At 53.0% G+C, this 27,485-nt stretch overlaps 1 protein-coding gene across 6 annotated transcripts; it reads right to left on the bottom strand.

Annotated features, from left to right (window-relative positions):
• Positions 1-1,224: 1,224 nt before the first annotated feature.
• Usp2 (ubiquitin specific peptidase 2) lies at positions 1,225-27,094 on the bottom strand. 6 transcript variants are annotated; one of them, XM_004636405.2, is made up of 13 exons: positions 26,904-27,094; positions 18,216-19,051; positions 6,734-6,784; positions 5,727-5,850; positions 5,035-5,146; positions 4,835-4,945; positions 4,583-4,647; positions 4,306-4,409; positions 4,141-4,221; positions 3,938-4,016; positions 3,481-3,588; positions 3,181-3,301; positions 1,225-2,945 (listed from the first exon to the last, which is right to left on the bottom strand). In XM_004636405.2, exons 2-13 carry the CDS (start codon positions 19,008-19,010, stop codon positions 2,858-2,860), a joined length of 1,839 nt encoding a protein of 612 aa, XP_004636462.1. In that variant the 5' UTR covers positions 19,011-19,051; positions 26,904-27,094; the 3' UTR covers positions 1,225-2,857. The 6 variants fall into 6 exon arrangements, with proteins under 6 accessions (XP_004636462.1, XP_023576801.1, XP_023576800.1 ...); XM_023721033.1 differs by lacking the exon at positions 26,904-27,094 and adding an exon at positions 25,891-26,344; XM_023721032.1 differs by lacking the exon at positions 26,904-27,094 and adding an exon at positions 24,514-24,603.
• Between the last annotated feature and the right edge of the window lie 391 nt (positions 27,095-27,485).

The raw sequence follows: 27,485 nt of genomic DNA, 5'->3' as shown, positions 1-27,485 counted from the left end.
TAGACATCAAAAGGAAAACCAAGAGACAGTGTTCCTTAGTGCCCTAAAGAGGTTTTTCGTTTTCTTTATCTTCTAGTACTAGAGATTTAAACCCAGGACTTCACACAAAGCTATGTCCCAATCCTCTTTAAGTATTTTAAGACCCAATCTGGCCTCTAACTTGTGTCCTCCTGTTGCAGCCTCCCAGAGTGCTAGGATTTGGGGTGTGCACAAAAAGATCAAACCAAAGAGCTAATGCTTTTAAGGGGTGAAATCTGAAGTCTTTCTTAACAAAGCTCTTCTGGGGGAAGGGAATATGGATTAGTGTAGAGTGCTTGTCTAGGATGTAGCTGTCCGTGGGTTCTATCTCTGGGCTGGGATATAAAAAGCTAAGGGAACCAAACCTTTACGGAAGATAATTCTCACTCTGGGAGGCTGAGGCAGGAGGACTGTGAGTTTGAGGCCAGTCTGAACTACAAGGCAAGTATAAGTTTGAGGCCAGGCTGGAGTATAGTGTGACCCTGTTTCAAAACAAAACTGGTAACAAAAAAGAAAAACCCTAACAAACATGTGGCAGGTGTCTGGGTCTCAGAGGTGAAGCTGAGATCTTTATCGAGAAGCAGGCCTCCATCATCTGCACCCAGACGGAGCCGCTGCTCGCGCTACACTGTGCTCGCATCTGCCGAGAGGCCCACACTGGCTGGCTGTGGGCTGCGTGGTGCCCTCATTCCAGCAGAGCTCCAGGACCCACAGCGGCAGTTGCGTAAAGAAATGTGTTAGATGTCAACTGGCAGCTGTGAAATGGTGTCATGTAGGACAATGTCCTTTCTTAGGTCATGCTGAGGTCTTCCGAAGTGTGATGACACCTTCGCCCTTAATGTTTTGGCTAATATATAAACACAGGTGGGAAAATATAATTGGAGAATCCACATGCTTATAATGTCCAAAATACGTGTCATCTCATTTTTTGGTTTTTGAGATAAGGTCTTGCTGTGTAGTTCAGGTTGCCCTTGAATTTGCAGGACCAGCGAGAAGTGCCCAGCTGCCTGCCTTGGTCTCCTGAGTTTTGCTAGATCACAGGCAGCTACCATGAGCAGCTTTTTTATAAAGGAGATTAGTGGGTAAACATTTTCTGATATGAGGACCTACCGATTGGATAAAGCAATGAAATATATAGTCTTTCAGATGCTAGGAGCCCTTCCTGGGCTCAGATCCTTCCAAATCAACATTCCATCATTTACCAGGTTCTTTCTCAAAGCTATTATTTATTCTGTACAAGGTTCCACTGTACATTAGACATTCTACTCTTGCTTACATAGTAAACAAGTGTATGTACACCAGCCCTTGGGCTCAGGTTCACAGGTCTTCCCTAGAGAAAGGTGTCAGGCCAGGTAAACTCAGGGTGTCTCTCTGGTGCCTCCCCAGCCCTGCTGGGCCTTTCCAGACCCAAGTGGTGGCGAGCCAGACCTGGCTGTGGGGTGTACAGAGCGCCCCGCGCTCCGGGCGTCCATCTGTGCGTGACAGCTCTGTGCTCTCTGGGCCTGCACTTTTGTCCAGTGACGCAAGGCAGAGTCAAGCCCATGGGGAAGAAGCCTATGTTGGAGGACAGATGTCCCCAGACACCCGAGCTCCAGCTCCCAGGGCAGGACCAGCGAGAAGTGCCCAGAGGAGCCGAGGGGTGGCATGGGCATCCCTGAGAAACTCGATTCAGAGGGCCTGCATGTCGGAAGCTCTGAGAAGGGAGGTGGGGGGATGTTAGGAGAGAATAAATTAAAGGTGAGAGCAGCTCTAGGGACAAGGGACTTGTGCTATCCTTCAACAGCTGGGGAGTAGACCAGGGTGGGTAGGAGGTGGTGGGCAGGAAGGAGGTGACACTCCGTGGTGAGAAATCTCCTTTGACCTACTTCTCTCTTTGCCTCACTGCCATCTGCCACATGCCAGGGGCCGAAGGCAGGGCCCATGTCCCCTTGTGAATTTGGACATGGCACTGGGGAAAAGGGAAGAGGCTGAGGGACATTTCAGGGAGGGGCAGTTACCCCCTGGTCCCCAAATGCTATAAGGCACAATTCTTGGAGGCAACTAGATTCCATCCAAATATTAAAACAAAAAACACCCAAGTCGTTTAGATCCCAGGTCTACTGTGTTACTTTGGGCCTGGCCAACACCCACCTAGCACCACGGGGGGTTAGCCTTAGAAAAGGTGGACTTGATTAAAAAAAAAAAAAAAAGAACCAGCCCAAGGTCCCAGCTGTGAACAGGGGTGACAGAGCACGCCTCCAGTCGCAACATTTTCATTACAGTAATTTAAAAAATGTAGGGCTTTTCAAAACCCAAACCAGCCTTTTTTAAAAAAGACGTTCCTTGCTCCGCGCCACTGGAGTCAGCAGCGTTGAGAGGGCTCTTGGCTCAAGGGTGTTTCCTGCCCTGGCCCTGAAAGCAGGGGACCGAGGCGGTTCCTTCGCGGTGCAAGGCTCCAGGCAGCAACGCTCCCAGCAGGCTCCAGAGGGCGCTGTCGTCCCAGAAGGCGAGGGGCTGGTGACAGCAGCAGGTGGACGCCGGTCCTCTCCCCAGACTGCGGTTGTTTATTACACACAGGAGAAACCACAAGCTTATAAACGCAAACTAGAGAAGCCAAGGGAGCGCGGTGCCGACTCCAGTCTCTGTGTCCAGTGGGTTTTTCCCGTCAGGCGTGGCTCAGGGGCACCGGGCTCCTTGCTCCAGACCCTGACCAGGCTGCATCAACTCCGGCTCCGCAGCTTTATTTTAAGTTTATTTTTCTCTTATTTGTCAGGGTTTTCTGTTGTTTTCTGTCTTTTTAAAAAAAACTTAGGGTGTGAGGCCACCACAGGGAAAGGGGAAGGGCTGTAGCTCCTCACTGCTACATACGAGAGGGTGGACTGGCCAATTCGTAGAAGAGCAAATAGGCGTCGCTGGTGCGTACTTGGCTGGAGGACATGGGTGTGACACTGTGGAGAGAGCAGGGCAAAGCCAGAGAGAGACTGTCAGGGGCCTGGCTGAGGGGTGAGGAAGGGGCCTGTAGTCTAACTTCCACAGGACAAACCCAAGAGCCTGTGGATGAGCAGCAGGCATGTGCGGCATGCAGCTTTTGGCCGTGGCCTTTGCTGCCCACCCAAGGTGGACGCCATGTGGCTGCAGGAGGCGCAGTGGTCAGCCACAATAGCTGCCTGAGCCCCGTCTCACCTGGAGTCATTGAAAGTGTGCCATTCGCCTGTCACTGGACTTCGGCAGTAGGCTGTATAGTGGCCACCCATGGTGGTTCCGGAGTGATTGGACACAGCGTACAGGTTGTAAACAGTGTGGTCTGTGAAGGAGACACAAAGGATGGTGCTGTGGATGCACTGCTTGCCCAGGTTCCCTTTTGCCTTAATCCAGTTTATTTTTATTTTTTTTTTTTTATTTTTTACCTTCTGCTAGCTTTCTGCCACCAACCTCCCTCCCACCCAGGCCCTGACTCTTCCCTTCCTACTCAGAGACACTCACTGGTGTTTTCTGAGGCGAATTCTCTCAAGTCCAGGTCTCTAAGTGGGAAATTCACAAATGTTGTGAGCTTGCTGGTTCGTATCCTGGATTCTGAGAACCGCTTCAGGTCTGGGATTACTGTGAGTCAAGGACAGACAGTGCAGCCAAACAGGCCAACCGGCGGGACCTGAGTTCCACAGGGGTTACTGTGCTTTCCTCAGAAATCAGAAAAGCAGGGGCCAGGGATGTAGCTCGGCAGCACAGCACATCCCTGGCAAGGGCAGGGCCCTCAATTTCCAATATGCGGAAGTCTGCCAGTTTTCCCCTCGCCTTTTGGTCCCTTGTCATCTGTTATCCACCCACAAGTCAGGCCCTGTAGCCAGTTGCAGCATGCTTGCATGATATGCACTAAGCTCAGGATTTGAGCTCCAGTAAAAGAAAAAAATCAGGTTCCTGTCCTGATGGACTTCAAGGATACGGAGCACCAAGATCTTTGGGAACCTCTGGATGGAGAACTTCTTTATACATCGCTTTCTGGCTCGGCAACGGCAGCATGTCTGGAAGACAAGGCAAATGGAGCTAGAAGGAGGGAGCTTGGGGAGGAAATCGGCTCCCCGACCGGACCTACCCCTGCTTGGTCTCATGGGACTCTGTTCTCACTGTCACTGAAGGACAACTTACTGGCTTCTCATCCCCATCAAGCACATCCTCTTTGGTAAAGAGCCTCATGCAGTCCATCAGTGTCACCTCAGGATAACCTCGCTGGAGAGACCAGAGCAAAGGTCAGGGCGGACAGTGTGGAAGGACAGGTGTGGGTGCTCCGACTGGGGTGAGAGAGGTGCCTACCTTAGCAATGGGCAAGGAGAGGTCCCAGAAGGGATCAAACACAGTGGAGCAGTACCCACAGTCCGTGCACGTCAGGGAGCTCTTTAGTTGCCCCACGAAGAGATCTGGGGAAGAGAAGGCCAGGGGATGCTGAACACAGGCGGGACCTGGTCTCCACTCTCAGTACTCCTGCTCCTGCTTGTCAGACGTGGGCAGAAGCAGGGCTCGCTGGGCAAGTGAGTCCCAAGGGCTTTTCATGCTCTGCTCAGGCAGGCACTTCCGCCTCGAGTGCACCTACCCCCGATCCGACTGTCTTCCCGCTCTAGGTACTTCCTCCACATCTGCCGCCCCTTTTCATCATCACTGGGAACAGACAGAGGACGACAGTCGGGTCAGTGCGGGAACCATGTTATGTTTAAGGGCCTATCAATCTAGATCTGTGATCTTCAAAAGCAAGTCTAATGCTCTTCAAAAGTCATTCATTACCCCCAAGCAAGTAGGTGAAGCACACAGAAGTTCTGCTTCTCCCTAGCATTCTCCTCGTACTTACGGGAGGTGATCAAGGTTCTCAGGGTTGGACTTGGGCCTCACTGTCACTCGGTTCACTTCGTTGTGGAGCCCATCCAGGAGAAAGCGAAGGAACTCTTGAGCATCCTGCTGACTAAACCCGAAGAGCAGAGTCAGCGACACGTCTGCGAGCCCCGTGCTCGCGGCCCTCCCGCCCTGGAGGACATGCTGCAAGGGCCTCACTTATAGCCAACGAAGCGTGGCGCGTATCTCTGGATCTGGGTCTTGAACTCAGATGGGCTCACCACGTCGTTGGGGCACGAAGTCCATATGGTCTGGATTAGCTTTGCAAACTCTGTTGCAAGGAGAGCACAGGGGGGTACAGGGGGCAGGTGAGATTTTGAGGGTTTATTTGTCCATGTTTGCTCTACATAATGACGACGTTTACTGTGGGAAGCTGGCACACATATGTAACATTTTCGTATTTGTTTACTTCTCCTTGCCCTCCCTTTTTCCCTTCTCCCTTCATCTCTCATTCCCCTTCCCATGTGTAGAGGACACATATCCCTATTATGTGTTATCTGAGATATTTTCTTTTTTTTTTTTTAATTTATTTATGTGTGTGTGTGGCCAGCTCATCCCACCAGGGGGCGGGGCTGGCTGGCATGTGGTGCTGGGGATTGAACCACGGTCCCTGTGCTTTGCTAAGCTTGTTCTAAGTAGGTGCTTTAGACCATTGAGCCATGTCACCAGCCCCATGAGATATTTTCTATTAAGAAACTCTGAAAGTAGAATTCCAACAAAGTGTAGGAAAAAAAAAAGGCAAAGAAGAAAAACAGAGGCAAGGTGCATCTAAAATCCAGCTGTCACTAGAGGTCAGTAGAGTGGTGCAGTGACAGGAGGGGACACAGGGTTGGGTCCTGCGGGCTTCTCACCTTCCATGAGAGCTGTGTGCACACTGCTAGTGTGGCTGAGGTCCCGCATGTAGAGTCTCTGTAGACAGTAATCTCTCAACTCCCGGGTGTTGCTCAGGCACTGCAGAATGGAGTTCATGAAGCACTGGAAGAGATGAGGCAGACCATCAGCAGGGGCCACAGCTGGGATGCTAAGCATTGCCCAAAGGCCTGTGTGTTGGAGGCTTGGTCCTGGCCTGCAGACTACTGAGGAGTAGTGGAAACTTCAGGAGGTGGGGCCCACAGATTAGCAGGGATGTATGCTCCGAGCGCATGGGGGGACCTAGTCCTTTCCTCTCTTTCCAGTCCTGGCTGAAAGGTAGAATGAGGTAAGAGGTTTTTCTCTGCCATGTCCTCTACCCTCTACTCTGATATGCTGCCACTTGCAGACCTGGAGCCACTTGACTATCAACTGAAAATTCCAAAAATGTGAGCCCAAATACATTTTCCTTAATGAGTTGATTTATTTCAGGCATTTGTTACAGTAACTGAAAGTTGACTAACAAAGTAGGGGAGATAAGACCCTCCTCTGGTATCTCTATTATTTAGTACCAAAGGCTCTGGTTCATTTACACAGAAGGGAGCTCTCTCACAGCCTGGAGTTCTTATTTTCCTAAGTGAAAGAGATGAAGTGAGGTGAATCCCCACTATGGGCACGGATGACACAGCTGGCTATTTACTGTAGAGGTGTACAGAAGGGTGTGGGTGCTTAGGACAGAAGTGGGTGGGAAATGAAGTGTGTCCTTGAGGAGAGGGAGTCAGAAAAGCAGCAAGCTGACAGTTAAAAGGGCAACTGCCTTTTAGCATTGCTTCCTGCTGTGTGTGGGTGACAAAGGGCCCAGAAATCCTGTGCAACACCAGGAAGGGCAGGTACCGCCTCTGCCTGCCTTAGAGGATAGTCAGCTGGAGCCAGGAGGGGACTTCTGGCTCAGCCCATTCAAGAGAGTACAAGGGGGCCCCAGGAAAGAAGTGGGCTGGGAAGAACTCACCGTATTCCCAAGGTTTCGAAGGCCAGCCAGACCCTGGGCACTCTTAGAATTCTGTAAGCAAAGAACAGGGCGGGGGGATGGCTCAGTAGAATAAGTGCTTCGCTGTAAGCAAAGAACATGTGGCATTACAGATGAGGCAAAGCAGGTGGGCCTGCACAAGGCTCTCTTATGCAACGCGCTGCTGGTAGGAGCCACGAGCTACACTTCCTAGATACCTTTCTCTCTTCAGCCTTAGTCTATGTACTTTGGAGGAAAGACTGAGAAATGGCTGTTATCTCTCAACACACAACAAAAATATTTTTTTGGCCTTTGCTCTTAGGACTATTTCTCTCCATTTTTATGTTATTTTTATATTATAGTGGAAAGCTGTGATTAGAACTAGAGACTAGCCATTCATAGATCTGGGTACATATGATTCCTGGCTGCAAGAAATTTTAAGACCCAAAAGTAGGTGCTATCACAAATGACCTATATTTGTACTAGATGCTCTTTGTACACAACAGCTATCATAATGGGCACATCAGGTAGTTATGAAAAATTAAATGACTGACAGAACACTCTAATTGAGTTTCCATTGTCAGCTGGGAAAAACTTAAATCTCTTCCCCTTGGAAAATCTCAGGTCCGCCTGCCATTCTGAATTACCAGAGACAGGTGGAATTCCTCCTGGCTGAGCTCAGCTCCTAAGGACTAATTAAAGGCTGGGAGAATCTTCCCTGCCTGGCTCTGGTTTCAACATCCTGACTGGCCACTGGCTGGGAGCCTCACGATGGCGGATTGCGCCAAGCAGAAGGAAGCACCTGGCTGGAGGTGCCACTCTTCCTCTTGGCTTGATTGTGGAGGATGGTGAGGGGGCTAGAGAGGGAACAGGTGCTCGATCACGGACTATGAGCATTGTTTGTCAAGGTTTTCCCTTAATCTGGGGCATACCTCCAATGAGTCAGAAAACCTTCAGGCCCAAAGGGTTAAGGAACAGTTTGCAGATGAGTCTGCCACCCCCTCTTCTCAGGGAGGGGATCTGGGAGCAGGCGACTCCATAGCAAAACTGGCTGGGGCATGCGTGGGGCCAGCTCAACCCTGATCAGAACAGGAGCCTGAAATAACTCAGCTAAAATTACTCATGCTGTGCGCTGTCAGCCTCATAGGCTGTCAGCAGCTCAAAGCCCATGAGATTGTCAGCTTCAAGTGGGGGTGGGGCTGAGCGGGCTGAAGCAGGGCTCCTCTCAAGAACTGCCTCGCTTATCCTACATGCAAGAGGATCCCTCCTCCGGCCAGTTGTCAGGGCCAGCACTAACAGGAAGAGAGGAAAACACTCAGAGAGAGACCTGGCTTAAACCTGTAGCTGGAGTGTGAGCAACCCACCTGAACTTGCTAGGACTAGCAGAATGAGGGGCTCCAAACAAAATTTGAATCTTCTCTCAACCATAGTCTAAACCCCTCAGAATTTAAGTAAGAGGGTCACCACAGAGATAATGCCCCTGCAGCAAAGACCTTATAGCATTTTCAGGCAGAACTGGTGAAAAACTCTCCCAGGATCCAACCAAAAATGCTGCACAAGTTTCCATACTGCCCATTTGGAATGAAACTGAAACGTTAAAGTGTGCCCACACAGAATGCCCACTCTTACACCTATTTTTGGCAGTGCTTACCCCCTGTGCCTCAGACGACATCTGTCTAAACAGGCTGTAGCTGCAAAGCATTCTACCACTGGTGACCATGGCCATGTCCATCAAAGCAGGGCCCTCAGCTGAGACAGTATCACTGGGGATGGGAGACAGGTGTCATCTGTCTACAGGGGCACTCCTGTTTTCACTTTTACCAAGAGCACTCAGTCCTCTAGGGTTCCTATTCCCGAGGATCTAAAACTTCTACTGGCCTGGAGGTGGGGGAGATTGGAGAGGCTTCTTTGAGGCATCATTGGGGCCTGCTGTGGATTCTTTTGGTTTGTTTTAGGGTGGGAATTGTACTTTAGTCTAAAGTTTCCTAAGCTTAGAATCTCGTGCCAATTCTTAAGTATCTGTGTAGATGGTGGAGGGCTAAGAGGAGTTGGGGGCAGGAGTGGAGGGCAGAACAGGGCTGCTGCACAGCCAGCCTGATATTCTGCCATGAACAAGAAATTAGGAGCTCCAGGGAAACTCAGCACTTTCCATTACAGAGAGGAACAAAATGTCCCAGCAGTGACCTTTCTTACAGGGCAAACAATCCTACCTCAGGACCGGTAGGGAGAGAGAGGCTAGAAGTGGAGGTGAGATGGAGACCCTGCACTGCCAGCCTCTCACAGGAAAGTTGTTACCCCGAGGCTTCTGTGAAGACTCCAGAAAGTTTGAATCTGCTGCTTCCTAACACTCAGCCAGCAGCAAACCTGGTTTGATCAGTAGCAAGCACTGTTTTACAGCAGATGCCACCTTCGCAGCCATTAAACAGGCAGCATGCGCTTTCCAGGGCAGGAGCAGGGGCTCAAAGAGTGGTCCCTGCGTTAGTGCAGAGGTGCTATCTGGAGAATGAGCCAAGAAAGGCTGGCTGGGGTCATCCTCACCCTGGAGATTCCAGCAGAGGGCCTTCCTGCGTGCCTCACCTGTGCCACAAGGGTCAGCCGTGCATTCTGGCTGCAGCCATGGAGCGCGGTGTGGCCCTGGCACGGGGCTGGGCACGCACTGCCAACACGGGAGCTGGTGCCTGTTACATAAGACCTGTCAAGCTCAGGCCCCTTCTCCCTTCCCCATAGGGACAGCGCCTGCCCAGCCTTAACCCCAGCAATCCTCTGGGCAGCTGTTTCAATCCAGGGATTCGCTGCCCACTTTGAACAACTGGAGAGGGTCAGGAAGAGAAAGAAGTTGCCCTCGTTCAACTGTCTGCAACTCTTCTGCCCTTCACAGGGTCAAAGGACCTTGTCATTAAGCTCTAAGAGAAAGCTCTTTGGGAAAAGAAAGGTGGAGGCAGCCCCTCTGATCTGCTTTCCTTGGTGGGGTTTGGCCTTGCACGAGTCACTCACAAATCCAGCGTGCCGTACCCTGCCTGTTCCCTCACACGCCAGCCCTGGTCAAGGTTACGCTTTCCTGCACCTGTCCTGATAGGTGCTGGGAAAGAAGAGGCCAAGGCCTGAGTCAGGGAGAGCAAGGGAACGGGACCTGGACTTCAGCAAGAGGAGGGGGCTGAAAGTAGGCTTGTGGTCACTTGGGCAGGGGCTTTTCCTGGTCAGGGGACCCTGGACAAGGTTGGGTGGGGGCTGGGAAGAACCCGAGCCCCTCGGCGGCGAGGGGTGCGCAGCCGGCTGGCTGGGGGAGTCCTGGGCGCAGAGAGGACTCGGCGACCCCCTCAGCGTGGAGTCCCAGCAAAGGGCCCGCGTACCTTAGCTTTGTTGAGCAGAAGCCCCACGAAGGTGGACAGCAGCAAGGACGGGGAGAGAGGGGAGCGCGGCCGCAGCTCCTTGGCGAGGGCCGGGAAGGGGGCGGCGGGGGGCTCCTCAGGCAGGGTCACGGTGTAGGAGGTGCGCATGCTGGGGGCGGGCGGTGGGCTCTGCCCCACTCCTGACGCTGGCCAAGGGGTTGCGGGGAGTCCCCGCACGGCGCCACAGTCGGGACACCAAGGCCGGCAAGGCTGCCACGGCACACGGTCCTCGGGGCCCGGCAGTAACCGTTACGGCTGCCCAGCCGCGCGCTCCTCCGCCTCAACCTCCCTGCCGAGAGCCGCCAACCGCCCGAGCCGCGCTCGCCCGCTCTCCAGCCCAGTGCTGCCAAGCCGGCGCCTCCGGCCGCGTGACGTTACAGGGGCGGGGCCACAAAGAAGCCCCGCCCACCCACCTCCAGCACGCGGACCACAGCGAGGTCGCAGGGCAGGCGTGGTCCATGACTCCTGCAGGTTCTCCCTGGCGCACACCCCTTCAGCTCCCTGGAAAGAGCTGAAGTTCTGGGAAAGGGCCTGGGACTCAGCAAATCGCCCGGAACCTAGTGTCAAGTGGGTGGGCTTCTGCTTGGGCAGCGCACAATTTCTAACTCTGGGGGGACCACTGGGGAGCAGTAGATCATTTTGAGAACTTTACAGAAGTTCAGTACTCCCTTCAGAACAAAATGCACACTACACAAACTTTCATCCAGCATTCAGGGGGTCCCAGGTGCTCGGGACACCTTACACCTACAGTCCTTGGGGCTTTGGTGGGCCCAGGTTAAAAAGATAAATTTGCATGACCTTGGGACTGAGCTTCCCTTTCTCCTGCCCTAGTTTGGTCTGTTATCAAGAGAGGCAGTGCACCTTTAAAAGGTCCAATAGGTCACTGGCCTTTTTGGCTTCAAGAGAGAACCTTCTCTGGCCTCTTCTAATCAATTACCCAACTCCATCTCTCCCAGAGCCTCAAATTAGACTTTTGCCTGGCAGGTGGGGAGAAAGGCGCCCTCTTTATGAACACTAAGCGCAGCAGTGCTTACAGACCAGGGGTCTTTGGGGGGTTTATTTCTGATGCTTTGCCTGCTCACCCAACAGCAAAGCTTAGGAATCTGCCGAGAGAAAGTATCTTGTTTGGAGCTTGCTGGCTATTTTTAGCCAGTATTTTTAGCGCTTAAAAATACTCAGAGAGGCAGCAGCGTGTGCTGTTACTCATCTATGGGCTCCTTCTGTTCCTCCTGACCAGCACATCCACACATGTACACGCGCACTGCACACACGACCACAGCCACACGAGGATTATGTTCAGGACACATGTGTGGGTTGTACACAAGGACACCCACAGTACAGCAATTTTGCGCTAATGGGAGGGAAGTAGGAGGAGTCTAAGCCCCGGGCCCTTTCCAGCAGTGGAAAGGGAGGCGGGGCAGAGGAGGAGCTTCGGTGGAAGGGGAGGTGGGGCAGGGGAGGAGCTGCTGCGAGTTCTGCGAGGTGACCCTTGAAGGCGCACGTGTTAGGAGGCGTGATCTCCGGACCCTAACCCAACCTGGACCCTAGACACACTCACTGTGACAGCCCTTTCCTGCAGCTTTCCCTCTTTCCAGCCACACCCTTTCCAGCAGGTCTTGCACTGTGTGCGCCAGTGTTGCATTTGATCCCACCCCTCCTGCTTTGAACCAAGTAGCACCTTTGCACCCCGTCCAGACCCTCGGCTAGCTAGCCTGTGGGTCAGGCTATCTCTGCATAGCTGCCTTCCGTTGTTCCACCCTCATGCTCTGCTCCTGAAAGCAGCTGACCGGCTTCTTATCCTATGGTTAAAAACCAAAACTGATTCTTTATTCAATGCCAGACATTGGTCTAAGGGATATATATATATATATATATATATATATATTTCCCAGCTCATTTCCATAATCACACTCTGCAGTAGTAGCTATGATTACCCCTATTTTATAGGTGAACAACCATGTGTCCAGAGAGGTCAAATGACCTGCAAGGACCGCAAAGCTAATAAATGACACTGAGAACCTTTGAACCAGATCTGTCTCACAGAAAAACTCAGCTTTGAACAATGACTAGGACATTTTGGGATGCGCTTCCTGCTATTTTCCAATTAACTACTTGTAAATTCTGCTCAAAATGTGTCTTCCATAAAACCTTCCCTAGTTAACTCCACCCAGTTCTAAACACCCTATTATGCGTATTCTCAGTCTTCTAGCACCCAGTGTGAATGCTATCAGTTTATCTTAAGATGTTTATCTTTGGAATATTAAGTGTTTCTGAGAGTTTTGTAAATGGTCTTCGATTGTGTGTGGCTTGTCAGGGCCAGTAGCTTAAGGTTCCTCCAGGGGAGGGTTGTCTGTTCACTTAATGAGGTCTTAAAGAAGAGGGCCAGAGCAGGCTCTGCTGGGAATCCCCTGCGACACAGAGGGGTGTGTGGAAGTCTGGTTTTGCATGTTGAGCAAGTGTGCTGTGGGTGGGGGGCAAGGCCCAGGGCTTCTCAGTCACTGCAGGGTTTGGCCTGTGTTTCCATGATGTGACGTGAGCACTCCCACTCCAGGACATCCTGGCATTCTGGGGAAGGAGAGGTTGTGGGAGTAGGAGGACCAGATAGGAAAGCTCTAGTATGCAAGCACATTGGGAGGTCTGGGCAGGGGAAAATGATAGACACAGGGTCCACTCTTGCTTAGCAGGTCTGATTGCTTCTGGGCATAACCAACAAAGGACTGTGGCTTATTTCTTAACTAGTCAAGTCCCTATAAATCCTTTTCTCCTCAGTGTCATTTCTTGAAATGGAATGGGGACAAAGTTGAAAGTCTTTTTGGAATTGAGTCTGGTTTGGCTCTGTGACTTTTTTGTGGGGGTGCTAGGGATTAAACCCAAGGACTTCATACTGAGCTTCATCCTCAGAGCTTTTTAATTTTTTGAGACAGGTTCTTGCTAAGGGACTAAATTGCCTGGGCTGGGCTTGCTTATGAGCTTCTTGCCTTAGCCTCCTAGAATGCTGGGATTACTGGTATGTGCCACAATGCCATGCTTTCTGTGACTTACTGTGCCTCAGGTACATGAAACTAATCTGAGTTGGGCTCATTCCTGAAGCTCAATACTGCATTTCTCAGAGCCTGATCTTGGCCTGCAGCTCATATAGAATAAGTCATTTTCTCCACCTCAGGTCCTTCCTGGCATGAGATGGATAGACATCAAGTTGGGACTGCTATGCAGGGCAGACTCCTGCCTCTTCACATCTGAGTGAGCAGCATGGTCTAGGGTTTGGTTGCAATTCTTGGGTTCAGGCAGATATTTCAAGGCCAGCGCTGATGGGCAGACTGGTGACCTGACTGGCAGATGGATGGAAGGGCAGGGGATCCGAGTCCTTGTTAGGGGGTGGCTTTTAGCTGCTAGCATGCCTAGTGGGAGGAGGGTCTGTCCACCTTCTCCCTGCTAGAGGAAGCTCTGCTTCCCTGTATGACTTGGAGTTCCAGAGGCCAAATGCTCCGTATCCCTGCAAGCCCCAGGCAGCCTAGCTGGAACCAGCCAGATTCCAGGAGCCACACACTTCCTTCTCTTGTGCCTACCTCTGTCTGGGGTGCCAGTTTTATGTATTCATTGAGGTAAGAGGGGACAGGGGTCACATGTGCAGTTCTCAGCTCTGGACATAATGTTCATTTTTAAAGCCAATGGTCAGTAGAGCGGCTCCCCCAGGGGCAAGGAACATTTAGCCTGGGTTGGGTTAATCTGTGCATTGCTAAACCCCACCCCAGCACCACATGAACTCAGGAAGACATCCTGGAGTGGGGGTGGAGAAGGCAGGGAGGATGGACGGCGCTGGGGATGATTGAGAAATTGAGTCTGAGTATAGCAACTCCAACGCCACCAGGCCACAGCCCACAGCAGATCTTCACAGGATGGGCACATCTTGATAATTCTAACCACAAGCCACAAACTTGCTGCTCTTTCCTTCAAGGCCAGTGCTGATCCTGCCACGGGACTTCACCCCTTTAAAGTCTCCCTGAGTGACCTTGTATTCCCTCAGGAAACCGGACCTCCTCAAAATGGCTATGTGAGCCTGGGGTGGGAGCAAGTGGGGACAGGCCTGGGGCCTCAGGCTGCTAAGCTACACAGGACAGCAGGGATGCAGGCCAGCAGCTGAGTGAACCAAGTGAGAAGGCCAGGGACAGGAGAAGGTCAACTTGTCACCCAGGAGCTCTTAGGCAGCCCCTGCCTTTCTCAACTTATTCTCTTTGGAGAACCTTCACTTGCAGCAGGGCAGCATTCAAGTCCAAAGTCCCACCCATAGCAAAATCATATGACCTCAGCTTATATAATGTCCCTGTTACTGAACAGCTGGAACCTGGGGCTTCGAAAGATGAGTCAGCAGCCCCAGTGGCAAACAGGACCCAGGTACTCAGGTTCCATTGTTCCTTAGAAAAAGGTCCTGAAGCAGAGGACAAGGTATGGAAGAGACCGGGGATGGGAGAATAGGCTGACTCAGAGCCCTAGTCCCTGGTGCTGGGTTGAGGAGCAGGTGCCTGGCCTGCTGACTGCTGGGGAGGGCACTGGGCCAAGCCCTGGCTCTCACTGGGGAGGGGAGACCTGGGCGGGGCCAGTGCAGGCCTTCATCCAGCAGGCAGAGTGCCAGGCCTGGCAGGGAGCAGCTGGAGGGGTGGAGCAGAGGAGGATTAGGAAGGATTGTAGGGGTTAAAGCGCAGCCCTGGCAGGGCTTGGTAGGAACAGCTTGTCCTTCCATAGGCCTGGGAACAAGAGAGGTAGGGCAGAGGGGGAGGTGATGGAGTTGGGACTCTGATCCTGGCTCTCTCCCCAGGGCTGAGCCACCTGGGCTGGCTTGGAGTCCTCCCTGGGGGTAGTGGCACCCCCTTCTCCATCACTGTCCCTCCTGACTCATCTGTCTGCATTTGTAGCAGACAGCGGAGCCCCAGGACAGACTTTCATTATCCTAGGGCTGAGCTGTACCCCCCAGACTGGCATTTTGTGGGTGCCTACACAAGCATGGGGAGGGGGTTACTCAGAATTCACTTTCTTTTCTGTCAGTTCTTTACTTAGGCTCAGCAGAGCCTGTGACATTTCAAGTTCGTGCTGTCACAGAGGAAAAGTCTGGTTGGGACTGTTCTACTCTTGCTTGGGGTCCTGCATGTGACCTTCTTTTCTTTATGTAACTCAGCTGTAGTTCGAGTTGGCCACTCTGAGACTGGTGGGGTGCATGCGTCTAATCCCAGCATTCTGGGAGCTGAAGGCAGGGGGCAGGGGGAATCACAAATTTGAGTTCTGCCTGGGAAATGTACCAACACCTTGTTTTTTAAAAAAAAGGTTGGACATAGCTCAGTGCTCTAGGTTTAATCCTATTACTTATTACTTATTACTAGAGAGAGAGAGAGACAGAGACAGAGACAGAGAGAGACAGAGAGCGCCCACTACAGAATGTAGTTGTTCAGTTCTGTTCTTTCCTTCCACAGGGGGATCCCTACCCCATGACCCCACCCCCAGTCAATGCCCATTTTTATCATCCCTCTCCTGCTTTATTTATTTTTCCAGCACTGGGCATTGAACTCAGAGCCCCACACAGGTTGGACAAGTGCTACATTACTGGCCTGTGCCCCCAGCCTTCCCTTTTGAGTTTAAACAAACTCTTCTGTAGTGTTTCACTGTGTTTCGATTCCTCCACATTCATTATTTGCTTTGAGCCTCATGGCATGCCTGTGAGGTAGGCAGGGCAGGTGTGATCCCTCCCTTTTATGGATGAGGAAATGCAGCTCAGCCGATCAGTGTCCAAGGTTAAAGCAGCACACTGTACCTTCCAGAGGTCATGGGCAGCCCGCCTCAGCCTCAGATGGCCTCTTCCTTTTCCACCATTGATAGTACTGAAACCTGGGTGGGCTCCTGTTCTACTTATTGAAAAACTCATTTCCCCAAGGGCATTGTGAAGGACCAAGGGCACTGCGACCTTTGCCTCCTGCACATCTCTTGTCTCCTGCAGCAAGGGCTAACATGTACCAAGCATTTGCACATCCAGGACTTGCCCATTCCTCACATAACCTATCAAGTGGGCACCGTGTGAGCACTCATTGTACAGAGAGGTTTGGAAGTGAATGGACCTACTGGAGTAGGCTAGGTGCCGAGTACTTAGCACTATGCACTGAGTACGGTGCTAGTAAGCTGAGCTCCATAGATGAAGGAATGAAAAGCTAAGATGCTCCAAGGGAAATCAGGAAAGGACAGGCACTGACTTTTAGAAGTGGTCCAGGCCCCAAGAACATGGTTGTTTTTACCTCCACAGCGTATAGCCAGCCCCTGAAGTGAGCACCAGGGATGCTGTGAAGGATGATGTGAAGTAAAGGATGCTGGGTAGCTGAGTTTGTCCTGGAGCTATGTGCCTCCACTCTGAGGACTTCTCTCAAAACTCCCCTCATCCTGCCCTGGAGTGGGGCATGGTGTCCCCTTGGGAAAGGGCAGAGAGCAGCACATTCCTGACTCCCAGTACAGAGATCCTGCTCTGTCATGATGGGGCACTGGGGTGGTGCTGCCTGCAGTTGGGTCTATGGCATTGAGGTTTTCAGCATCAGTTTGTGCTTGGGGATCATCTGGAGGGCAAGTGCCAAGGGCATTCCCAGGTACTATCCTGGAAGAGTTTGAGTCAGAGGGCCTGGGCGAACTGTAATTCTGAGACATGCAGGTGCAGACCTCACTTGGGAAAACACTGCAAAGTGGGGAGCCCTAGGAGGCTCCAAGGACCTAAGCCTTTCACCGAGACCACTGTGGACAACAACAGCACATCCAATGGGATACTACCGTGTCCCTGCTGTGGCACAATGTCCTCTGAGAGTGTCATTTCTCTCCCAGCCTAACTTTATTGTGACACAGTCTCCCATTACCAGCTACAGCAGCTCTACGGTATTACCAGCCCTGCCTTGACAGGGTCGGAATGTCCTGGGACAACAGCTTTTGTATCTCCCACAGCACTTTCCAGACATCCCAGCAGGGCCAAGACTCTCTAAGAAATGTGATCAGTGTCCTCTCAGGATCTTCAGCTATGACACACTTCATGGTCTGGCGGCCAGTGCCCCGCCCTTCATCCTGAATCCTTGCTCTGTTGGCCTGGAGAAGTGCTATGAACAGCATTTCTCATGGTGGCACAGCTGTTGTTTACAAAAGGCACATGTCCTAGCAGGGGGGTGGTACATAAGGTAGCGCAGCACACACGGCACCCAATCCTCCTACCCATATGCTTGCTTGTCCACCTGCCCATCCACCTGCTCATCTGTCCACTTCTCTGTCCACCCATTCATCCGTGCGTCCTTTCCTCCCTCCCTCTCTCTACCCACTCACCAAGCACCCATTCATCCATGCAATCAGCTGAGTTCCCTGCTGTGTGAGGCACCTGGTGAGGCACCTGGTGATAGGATCTTTTTCAACCTGGAGAGCTCGCCACCTACTGGACACACTAATAACTACAGGGAAAGCAGACTGCCTCAGCGCTCCAGGTGAGGTTTGATCAAAGATTAGCTGTGAGGAAGGTTGTGCTAGCCCCTGGCCAGACTCTGCCAGTGCCTCTCTGATCCCAGGCAGGGATGGAATACAGAGGTACTGGATTGTCTCAATCCCTAACTTCTCCGTTAGTTCCTCTGAAGCCACAGAAGTCCTGGTATCTAGGATAGTGGGCTCAAGCCTGCCCGCGCCAACCTGAGGGCCCCTCTTCTCCTGATGTCTTATGTCCAGATGTCAAGTCTGAACAGGAGAGGAGCAGCCAGAGTAGCAGGGCCCACTTGCCACAGGGCCCTAGCATCACGGCCCATTTGGGGCCAGGCCTCGTGAGGACCCTGCCGTCTTGGGTGGAAAAGGACAAGGAGAGAATAGCAGTGTGCACGGGCATAGTCAAGCATTCCAAGAGCCCTGCTGGGTCACCCTCAGCTCTACAGGTCCTTGGGGGGATGAAGCATCAGAAGCACTGGGATGACCTGCTTCTCTTCTCTCCCAGGTGGCTACCGGCAATCATCAGAGTCTTGGCAACCATCAGTCTTGCCCCCAGCCTGGTTCTTCTACAGAGCTGGTCCCTCCCCAGCCCATTACTGCGCCCCCAAGGGCAAACTCACCACAGCGTCTCGCCCTGGGGAGCTGGAGCGGCTGGGCCCAGGGATCGGGCCCTTGCCCTTTTCCCACAGCGTGTATCGGCCACTGGGTCGGCAGGTGGGACTGAGGACTTCAGGGGCTCGGGAGGGAGAGGCCTGGATGAGCACCTGGCGCGGGCTGCCCTTGTGAGCATAGTTTTCTAGGTAGTCCTCCACGTACTCGGAGCGGCTGGCAGCCTGGTAGAGGCCTTGCAGGGCACAGAGCTCCTTCCGTGTGCGGGCCAGCATGGGGCTGCGGCCCAGGTTCCCCGGGTCTATCCGGTAGCTATCTGAAGTCCAGTAGCCATCTGAGGTCCGGAGGCTGGAGAAATCCCGGGCCAGGTCTGATTGGCTGTTCGACTTTTTCTGGGTCAGGGTCATTCCCTGGTCGCGACCACTCACAGGCAGGTAGCTGAGGGAGTTGCTGGTCACTCCATAGGGAAATCCACTGCCCCCGCTGAGCCCGCTGCCAGAAGGCCGCTCGGTGCTCCGGGTCTGGCTCTCTGCCCGCTTACTACCTCCGATGAAGTCGGGTCTCAGCAGGGGGCGGCCCCGGTCATAGTCCAGGATGGAGGAGGGGCCATAGGTTCTGGGTCGGGGAAGGAAACTGCTGGGGGGGCTTGGCTTGAAACTGAGCTTCTCCTTCTCCAGGAAGGAGGCGGCCAGGTTGGCCCCGTAGGAGGAGGGGGTGTAGGTACCATAGCCCGATTTGGCGTAGGGGGCATCTGTGTAGCGGGCTGATTCTGTGTAGCGCTTCAGGGTGGAGGAGAGCTGGGACATCCTTCAGGGCGGCACTCAGGGGGGACTGGGAGCCTCATGGGCTGAAAGACAAAGAAAGGAGTTGTCAAAGGGCCCTTTCAGGTGTCTGCTCTCCATCCAAGATGGGCCAGAACAATTTCTACGTCCATAGAGACTGGCTGGTTGCCGAGAAATACATGCTTACATGCATGCAGATGTGCATGTGGGCTTGCACATGTCACGTGTTCACAGCTATGCCCATGTGTTCAGGAGAAAAATTGACATCAGCGTGTCCTGGCCACTCTGAATTCTCCCTTCAAAGATTCAAGCATGCAAACAGGCTGTCCTCTGCAGCCCTTTAAGCTCGGGACAGTCTTCTGGCTCAATCCCATTTGGTTCCTCTTCTCAGCTTCTACACAGACTTCTGAGCTGGGCAGGCCTCTGACCTCACTCCCTGGACTGAGAATGTGGGACTTGTCAAGAGTTAGGATGGCTTCCCGCCCTCTGGCTGAGGAGACCTTTTGGCATCAAGGCTGTCTGTTGCAATGACCTAAGGATCTTGGGGTCAGCTCCTTCCTGAGATAAAAGAGGCCCATGAGAGAAAGCGATGGGAAAGAGTGTGTGGAGCCTTTGGAGACGCCATTCCAGAGCTCTTCCCTGGAAACAAGCACCAGCTGCTTGGACCTCCATGGGGGATACATACAGGCATGGTGGGACCCACGTTCCTCACTGCTCTTAACCTTCTGTTCTAAGCAGTTTAGTGTCCTGTGGCCTCTCAGGGTTCTCCCCATCAGGATATCAAATTGCTCCTGGCAATAGTTGACTTGTGCAAAGGGGGCCCCCTAGGGTCTAAAATCATGCACTGCAGGCAGCTCTCCCAGGTGTTGGTATTTGTCCTGTCCCCGCAGCCCCCTTTCTAGGAGTTGGGGTGAGTCTAGTGAAGGAACGCAGAAATCACTGAATGTAGAGCTAGGAAGGCCCCAAAGGATCATGCACTCTAACCTCTAGATGGCACAAATGCGAACACTACTTAGTCCAGGGTCACACTCTAGCAGTCAAGATCCGAATCTCAGTCTTCGAGAATACACCAGTTCTCTTTCCACTTAGCTTTGAGCTGCTACCCCATTGTAGCTGGGGACACCCCAAGTCCCTCCATCACCTCGGTGTGCAAACTTTAGCTCTAGTGGAGCTGGAGAAGCTGAGGTGCTTTGGAGGAGAGGATCAAGTAAGGGGAAGCCCCTTTCCTTGAGGGCCTAAGGAGCTTATACTGGGGGGCCCTTCCAGCAGTCTGAGCGGTGTGTGTAGGGGCTGGTTTTGACTCCCCTGGGACATACTAGCTGGCCAGTTTTGTACTAGCCACTTAATCTCTTTGAGCTCCAATTTCCTTACCTGTACATGAACATAATAATTACCACCACGATTCCTATCTCACTGTTGTCATGAGGAAGAAATGAGATAATAACACGTGAAAGCACTTAACAATGACTGGTTATTATCTCTTCCCACAGCCCTTGCCAGGCAGCCTGGCTCCTCCCTTCATAGTCTCCCTTCATACTCAGCCTGGACGCCAGGCTTCGCTCTGTAGCTCCCTGTGAGCTAAGTGGACACACACCAAGCCCTTTCAAACCCTGGCTTGGGCAGCCCATTGCCTGCCTGAGGCCGGCAGCAGCCCAACTCAACAGGGCAGAGAAGAGCTGGTGCCAAACCCCAAAAGCTGGAGGTCTGGCAGGAAGCCCCGGAAACCCAATCCAGGCAAGGCTTGGGACGGGTGCAGGAGTGGAAAGGAACAAGTGGCAGCTTCCACGCAGATCCCAGCACAGCACTCCCAGACTCTGGCAGAGACTCCAGCCATGTTCAGGCTGGTACTAGGAAACGCTGTCCCTTCTGCAGAGACTCCTGAGCTGGGGAGTCCTTTACTGCGTGTCCTTTCCGTGCCTGACCCCCAGACCCTTCTCTCACATACACTCACTTGTGCCCTGTGCTTCCATCTCCAGAAAACTTTCACTCTTCTCTAGGAAAAGGGGGCCGATCTCAGCAGGGAAAACACAGCAGAGAGGCAGAGTAAGGCTCAGGGGTGGGGGCAGAGGACCAGTCCTGCTCTGTTTCACTTTAGAAAGCTCCATCAATAATGTAAAGTTAACGAGACTCCAGGTCTGAGGAGCCAGACTCCCAGACACTAAGTAGCCAATGATATCCGTCTCCACCCCCAGGGTATGAGCTCATGGCTCCTCTCCACTGCTGTCCCTCCCCTCCCCAAGAGGCTTGCAGGGAATTGGTATTCTGTGGGCAGTACCCCAAGCCTGTGACCTCTCCTGGCCTTGCTGATGACGCACAAATGCCGGGGCCAAACAAAGTACAACAGACAGGGACAGACAGCCCTGGAAGTGTTGGAGGCTGGAGGTGGAGTCATACCTTCTGGCCCACAGGATCCCAGAAGACCTCCCAAATCTGGCTCTCCTGTCTGCTCCAATCTGGCAGGCAACTAACTGCCAGGCCAGCTTCCTTTCCCCAGCAGCCCTGGAGTCACGCTATCACCAACAGCCCTGGAAGCTGTAGTTCAGCTCCGACTCTGGCTTACACTCCTCCTGTGTCTGGGGAGAGGGCTCTGTGGGGCTGACGCCTAGCACATAGCTCTCCCTTCCGCAAAGTCCCATCAAACTCCTGAGAAAAGTCCCAGCCACGTCCAGGTGAGCAGACGGCTTGGGCTGGTACCCCTGGGCATTACCTGGCACAGCAGTCCTTAAGAGGTTGCAGAATACACCTTAGGCGGGAGCTGGGGCTGGGGCCCAGGCTGGGGCTTTACTGCGCAAGACAGGGCCAGGCCGGGCACTCACATGGCTGCGAGTCTCCCTGTTGCCACAGGAACGGCCTGGACTGAATGGTTCTTTCATGGGGCAGTGGGAGGCCAGACGATTGGCTGGGATCCCCTGTACCCCTCCCTGTGCAGTGTGGGGCCTCTGCTGCCTGGCTCCTTTCACTGTTTACCCGGAGCTGGCAAGTACAGGCATGTGGCTCCAGGCAGCGCCTCCTCAGGTGCCTACCACCTTGGACCACGGGGCCAATCCCCAGTCCACGCTGCTCCTCCGTGTTGTCTTCACAGAGCTGCCCACTCTCTGCTTCTCTGAGATCCCCCATCACTTGCTCAGTTTCTTTTTGGGAGGCGTGCCAGTGTTACTCTGCACAGAGCCGTTCAGCTTCCTGTCGGGACACCTGAGCCAAGCAGCTGTCACCTGGCTGGCTAGGGCTGTGCACCTAGGGACCAGGGACCAAGCCCGCTCAGGACTTCACATACAGCTTCTGATTTCACCTTTCAGGCAGCCTTACACCAACACTCACACACCCTCGCTATGTATCCAGCATTTTTCTACACACGCTCATGTGCACAGCAGCCGGGAGGTTCCAACGCAGGCGTGAGCTCCAACTCTTTCAGGTATACAGATGCCTCAAGCTTACAAACACCACAGGTCGGGTCAAATGATTACAATTAAAATTTCAAAAACGTACCCACAATTTGGAAAATAAACATTCAAGAAAATTAGAAATTGTTTTGGAGGGGGCAGAGCTAGGATTTGAATTCAGTATGTTCACATGCTAGGTGAATTCTCTGCCTCTTGGCTACATTCCTCATTCCAACTGGAAACCTTTCAAATGAAGTTTTGAACATTTGTACTGCTGAAGGTATTAATTCTGAAAACTTAGTGCTAAGACTTGGGACACATGCACCGACTCACTTAACCCTCCCAAGGTCTCATAAGCAGCAGGTGCTATTACAGGCTGCTCATTTTTTTTCAGATAAGGAAATTAGGGACCCCAGAAGTGACGTGGGTTTCCTAAAGTCAGGCTGGAGACCTATGCTCTGCCTGCTACAGCCGCTCAGAAGCTGAGCCTCTGCCCTGGACTGTCCTGGGCCTGGGGACCTGTGGGGGCGGGTGGGCAGAGCAGTGCGACAGGATCCAAGCATCTGCTATGCAGAAACAGCACAGGGGCAGGGCACAGACTCCCTCAGGAACAGCCTGCAGGATTTTCCACTGCAGAGGAATGAAAACGAAGCCAGCTGCAACCTGAGCCCCGGAACAATTCTGATCAGCCATGAGATGGTCCAGGAGGCCTCCATTTCACCGGTGATGCCAAGTTCCTGTGCGCTGTCACCAGCATCCACCCTAGCTCGGGGTCACTGGGCCCAAGTCTACTTCCCTGGCCACAGCACAGCCCACTCCCCAAAGTACTATACTAGGTGAGTCAGAGATTAAAATGAACCGTGTTCTCTTGGGGCAACCAACCTTCTTGCGTCAGCTGGTCACCCACTGTCATTTCCTGTAGCTCATGTGAAGAGCTCCCTAACCTGTCCAGCCAGGGGAGGGACTTGCTCACCAGGAATCCCAGGCACTCCTGGCCCTGGGGGCAGGGGGTGGGTGACAGCCTACATCCCCACAGCCTTCATGGCTCCTCTCTGCCCAGATCTGCTGTCTTCTGAGTGAAGGCATGCTGGCTTCTGTGAGGCCTTGCCACTGCCCAGAGAAGCCTAAGCTGAGTTTCCCAGACATTCCCAAGCTGGGTTAGGTCCTTTCCCTCCTACCCAGATGTTCAGGGCAGGTGAGTGGGGTGTCCTGGCCAGTCTCATCAGGTGCTTGGGAACCCCCACTGGGGTAACCTTGGAGATTCCCAGAGCTCCTAGCTAAGTGCATTGGAATGTGCTGACCCTGAAAGGTAGGAGGGTGAGTGAGGAGCCCTTCTCCCTCTACTCACGCTCTCTGACCCTTACGCCTCATTGCTTAGGTCCATGGCTACACTGGCTGAACACAAGCACCCAGCCCTGGAAGGTGTGGAGGATGCAGTACAGGATGGGGTAGGACCCAACTCTACCTACATTCAGGCACTGGGAACCTCAGCTGTCCCTCCTCCCATCTGTCACGAGCAGCTCTTTTAGGAGTTAGCACCCAGTGATCCACCAGCTGAGTGTCCCACCCTCTTGCCTGCCTTGTCACAGGTCATTCACAGAATTTGTGTCCATCTCTATCTAACTTCTGGTAGATTCCCAAGGGCCTAGGAGTCTGATGAGGGAGGCAAGATAAAGAGATTGGAGATTAGGGCAAATATCCTGAGGCATGAAAGGGTAGATGGGCCCAGGTCAGTATGTCTATAAGATGCATCTTGATTTGGCGTTGGGAGACTGGACATCATTACAGGTCCAAAAAAGAAAGAAAGAAAAAAGAAAGAAAGAAAGAAAGAAAGAAAGAAAGAAAGAAAGAAAGAGAAAAGAAATGGGCCTCCACACAGTACTGGCATCCTTTGATTCTCTTTCCCACCCACCCCTGCCTGGGCCCTGTAGGGTCCCCCTGCCCAGGAGGAGGAGAGCCCTGTGTCCCTCACTCTCCTCTAGGCCTCAGCCGCCATCTCTCTGCACTTCCAGGGCAGCCTTTGGTCTCGTCTACGGCACCCACCAGGCCCAGTGGCTGGCCTTTCCCATGCTCCCCCAGATTCACTCACTCCTGTCCTCTAGACAGCCAGCCTGAGAAACTCGGCTACCACAGGAGCAGCTACTGACCTGTGTCCAGGGGCACTGGAAGGGGCCTGGGGTCGTCTTCCCCAGAAGGGCAGGGAAGGCAGTGGACAGGCCAGAAGCCGAGTCTGACTTGGGGCTCTGTAATCCGGAGCTCAGGTTACGGCTCGATATATATAGTATCTTATCTGACCTCGCAGAGACAGCAACTCACTTGCATTCCAAGCCCCAGGAGAATTAAAGGGGCAGTGGCATGCCCACCCTCTGCCAGCTGCCTGGCTGGACCAGTGCCAGCTACGGAGATCTATTAGGACTCTTGGGAGGGGCATTTTTGAAGTGGAACAGTAGGGGCATTCAAGGGGAAACCAAAAACTGAAAAGAAGGTAGAGGCACGGGGTGGAACTTGAGCCAAAAATATGGAGAAGGGGTATTCTCTGGAGCTGTCAGTCTAGAATCAGGGAAGAAGAAGCCTCGCTAACAGTTCAGCCCCTGGGCTTTTGAGAAGAGAAGATTTAGCTCAAGGGTGCACAGAGAAGCAGGTGGATCCAGCACTCTGGTTTCAGCCAGCTACATTTTTTTTTTTTTTTTCTGAGATGAGCCTTGCCAGGGACTTACTATGTATGCTAGGCTAGCCTTGAACACTACATGCTTCTGCCTCAGCCTTCTCTGTGCTAGGATTACAGGTATGCACCACCATGCCTGGCTTCAGCCTGCTACTTTTTAATAATGAGCTTCTAGGTCTAGGCCTGAATTCTAGTTCTTTCTGTTACTGGATCTGAGTCAGCAGCAGGTGACTTAAGCTCTCTGAACCCTAGTTATTTAATCTGTAAAATAGGATTATAATAATAACAATGATATATCTTACAGTTTTTTTTTTTTTCTTTAAATTTTTTTGCGGAACCGGGGATTGAACTCAGGCCCTTGCGCTTGCCAGGGAAGCACTTATAACCCTGAGCCATCTCCCCTGCCCCTATCTTACAGTTTTGAGGATAATAAAAATGTAAGTTTTTTTTTTTTTTTTTTTTTTTTTTTGTACCGGGGATCAAACTCAGGACCTTGCGCTTGTCAGGCAGACACTTAAATTTCTTGACACATAGTAAAAATTCAAAAATGATGTTGCCCTTGGATACATCTACCTATTCTACTTAGGGGTAGAATTAGTAGTAGCAGGTGGCCTTTCCTAGAAGAAAAGGCTCTCATGGTACCCTTTGGGAAGTGCTTTGTCCCATGAGAACATTTCCGCCACTTCTCAAATTAGTCTGTGTCCCTAAATTGCACCAGCATACTTGTCATCTTCCCAGATCTAGTCCACCAAAGCAACAGCCAAGCCCAGTTTGGCTCCTTCCCCTTTTGTTCAGATGCAGATAACAAATGCAGCTTCCCCCAAACCACCAGGACACCGCCTCTCTTGCTCCACTCTACCTGTTCAAGGGCTCAGGATTCCACGGCTGGCCGCAGAGCAGGGCTGGGCAAAGTCACGAGAGGAGGGTGCAGAGTTCTTGGCCTCTCTGGCCTGGGTGAATCCCAGTATGATTCTCCTGTTTCTCGATGGCTCTCCCTGGGGACTGGGAGGACCCGGGCTGGGGCCTCCACCCTGTCTCAGCATCGGCCACTGACTCAGCTGGGTCTGGATGAGGCACTGGCGAGGACGCCCTCATTCCAAGCCTCATTCCATTCTGCACGCATCTACACACAGCATCAAAAGAGTGGGGATGCCCCACGCTAGCCCAGCCGCCAGCTCTCCCTCCTCCAGGCTTTCCTGGTGGCTTGGGGATGTTCTCATGCCCGCGCTTGCGGCAAGTGCCCCCTACTGCCATCTCCAATTGAGCCCTAACTCTATCAGCATCCAGGTCAGGAGCTCCCACATTCACTCCTACAGAAGAGTTGGAATGGGTTGGCCAGGGCTTCCCTTGGCTGTTAAATTGCTTGGCTGGAGCACCGCTTGTCTGTTTCTGTTTTGGGATTGGCGAGCATTTCAAAGTTGCCTCTTTCTGGTTTGGGATTGGTTGAAAATTTGTCCTTCCACTTAACTGATGTCCTCCCCCTCCCCCTCTTTGGCAAATTGACCAGAGACAGCACCAGGGAGCTTCAGGAGGAGAGAGTAAGTGAGCTGCATGCACACGTGGGGTTGTCCGTGTCCAGGCGTCACTCTCAAGCCTCGTCCCATGGAAGGCACCGCGACCTGGACCCGCTGAGGCAGCGTTCGCTTAGAACACACTGATCAGCACACACAGATGGCTCTTCCCGGCACCCTCGGCTGTCAGCTGGCAGGCCCCCTCACACGCACAACTGGAGCTCCCCCGCACAGCTGGCCCTCGCCCTACATTTCTAGTGGCTATTCTACCGAGGCTGCCGTTGACACCTCACTTTCTGAACCTAGGACTGACAGTGACCCCCGCATCCCCCTTCCCGGCTCTCCGACAGGTGGCACGTACCTGCCGCTTCTCGGAGGATGGACGAGTGGAACCGGGTACAAGCATGGAGCTGCGGGTGAGTCCCGGCTGGTACTGGGGCGGCTCAGCGAGCAGCAGCTGACGCAGAGGGCTCCCTGGCCTCGGCTCCCGCTCGCCTCTCCCCCACCTCCTCCGGGGGCCCAGAAAGGACCTCCCGGGGAAACCGGCGCCACCCAGCGGGCAGCCGCCTCATCGCGTCCTGGCCGTCTAAGCCCCACCCCGCGTCGTGCGTCACTGACACACGTCACGGCTATTGGCTTGTTATTATTGTGATGTCACTAGAGCCCCTCCCGCTAGAGTCTCCCGGGCAACCGATATACACAGAGAACCACGTGCAGGAAAAGCACGCCAGTTTGGAGCGGGTGGAGCACAGAAAGAAGTGGACTGGAATGTGACACGACGGGGCAGCTGGAAGGTATTGGAAGAGTGGTGTCACTGGAGAAGGCTCTGAGCTTCAGCCCTGGTCCAGATCAACTTTCAGATTTTAGGGAAGACTTGACGGTCTTGCTCCGGAATAGAGGAGGCCCTGTTCCTCAGCTGCTTCTCTTTGTTGCCTTTCTTTTC

The sequence above is a fragment of the Octodon degus genome, unplaced genomic scaffold (genome assembly GCF_000260255.1).
Source record: "Octodon degus isolate 3935 unplaced genomic scaffold, OctDeg1.0 scaffold00080, whole genome shotgun sequence".
In the NCBI taxonomy this organism is placed as follows: Eukaryota; Metazoa; Chordata; class Mammalia; order Rodentia; family Octodontidae; genus Octodon; species Octodon degus.
This window is presented reverse-complemented; position numbering and strand designations above follow the sequence as displayed.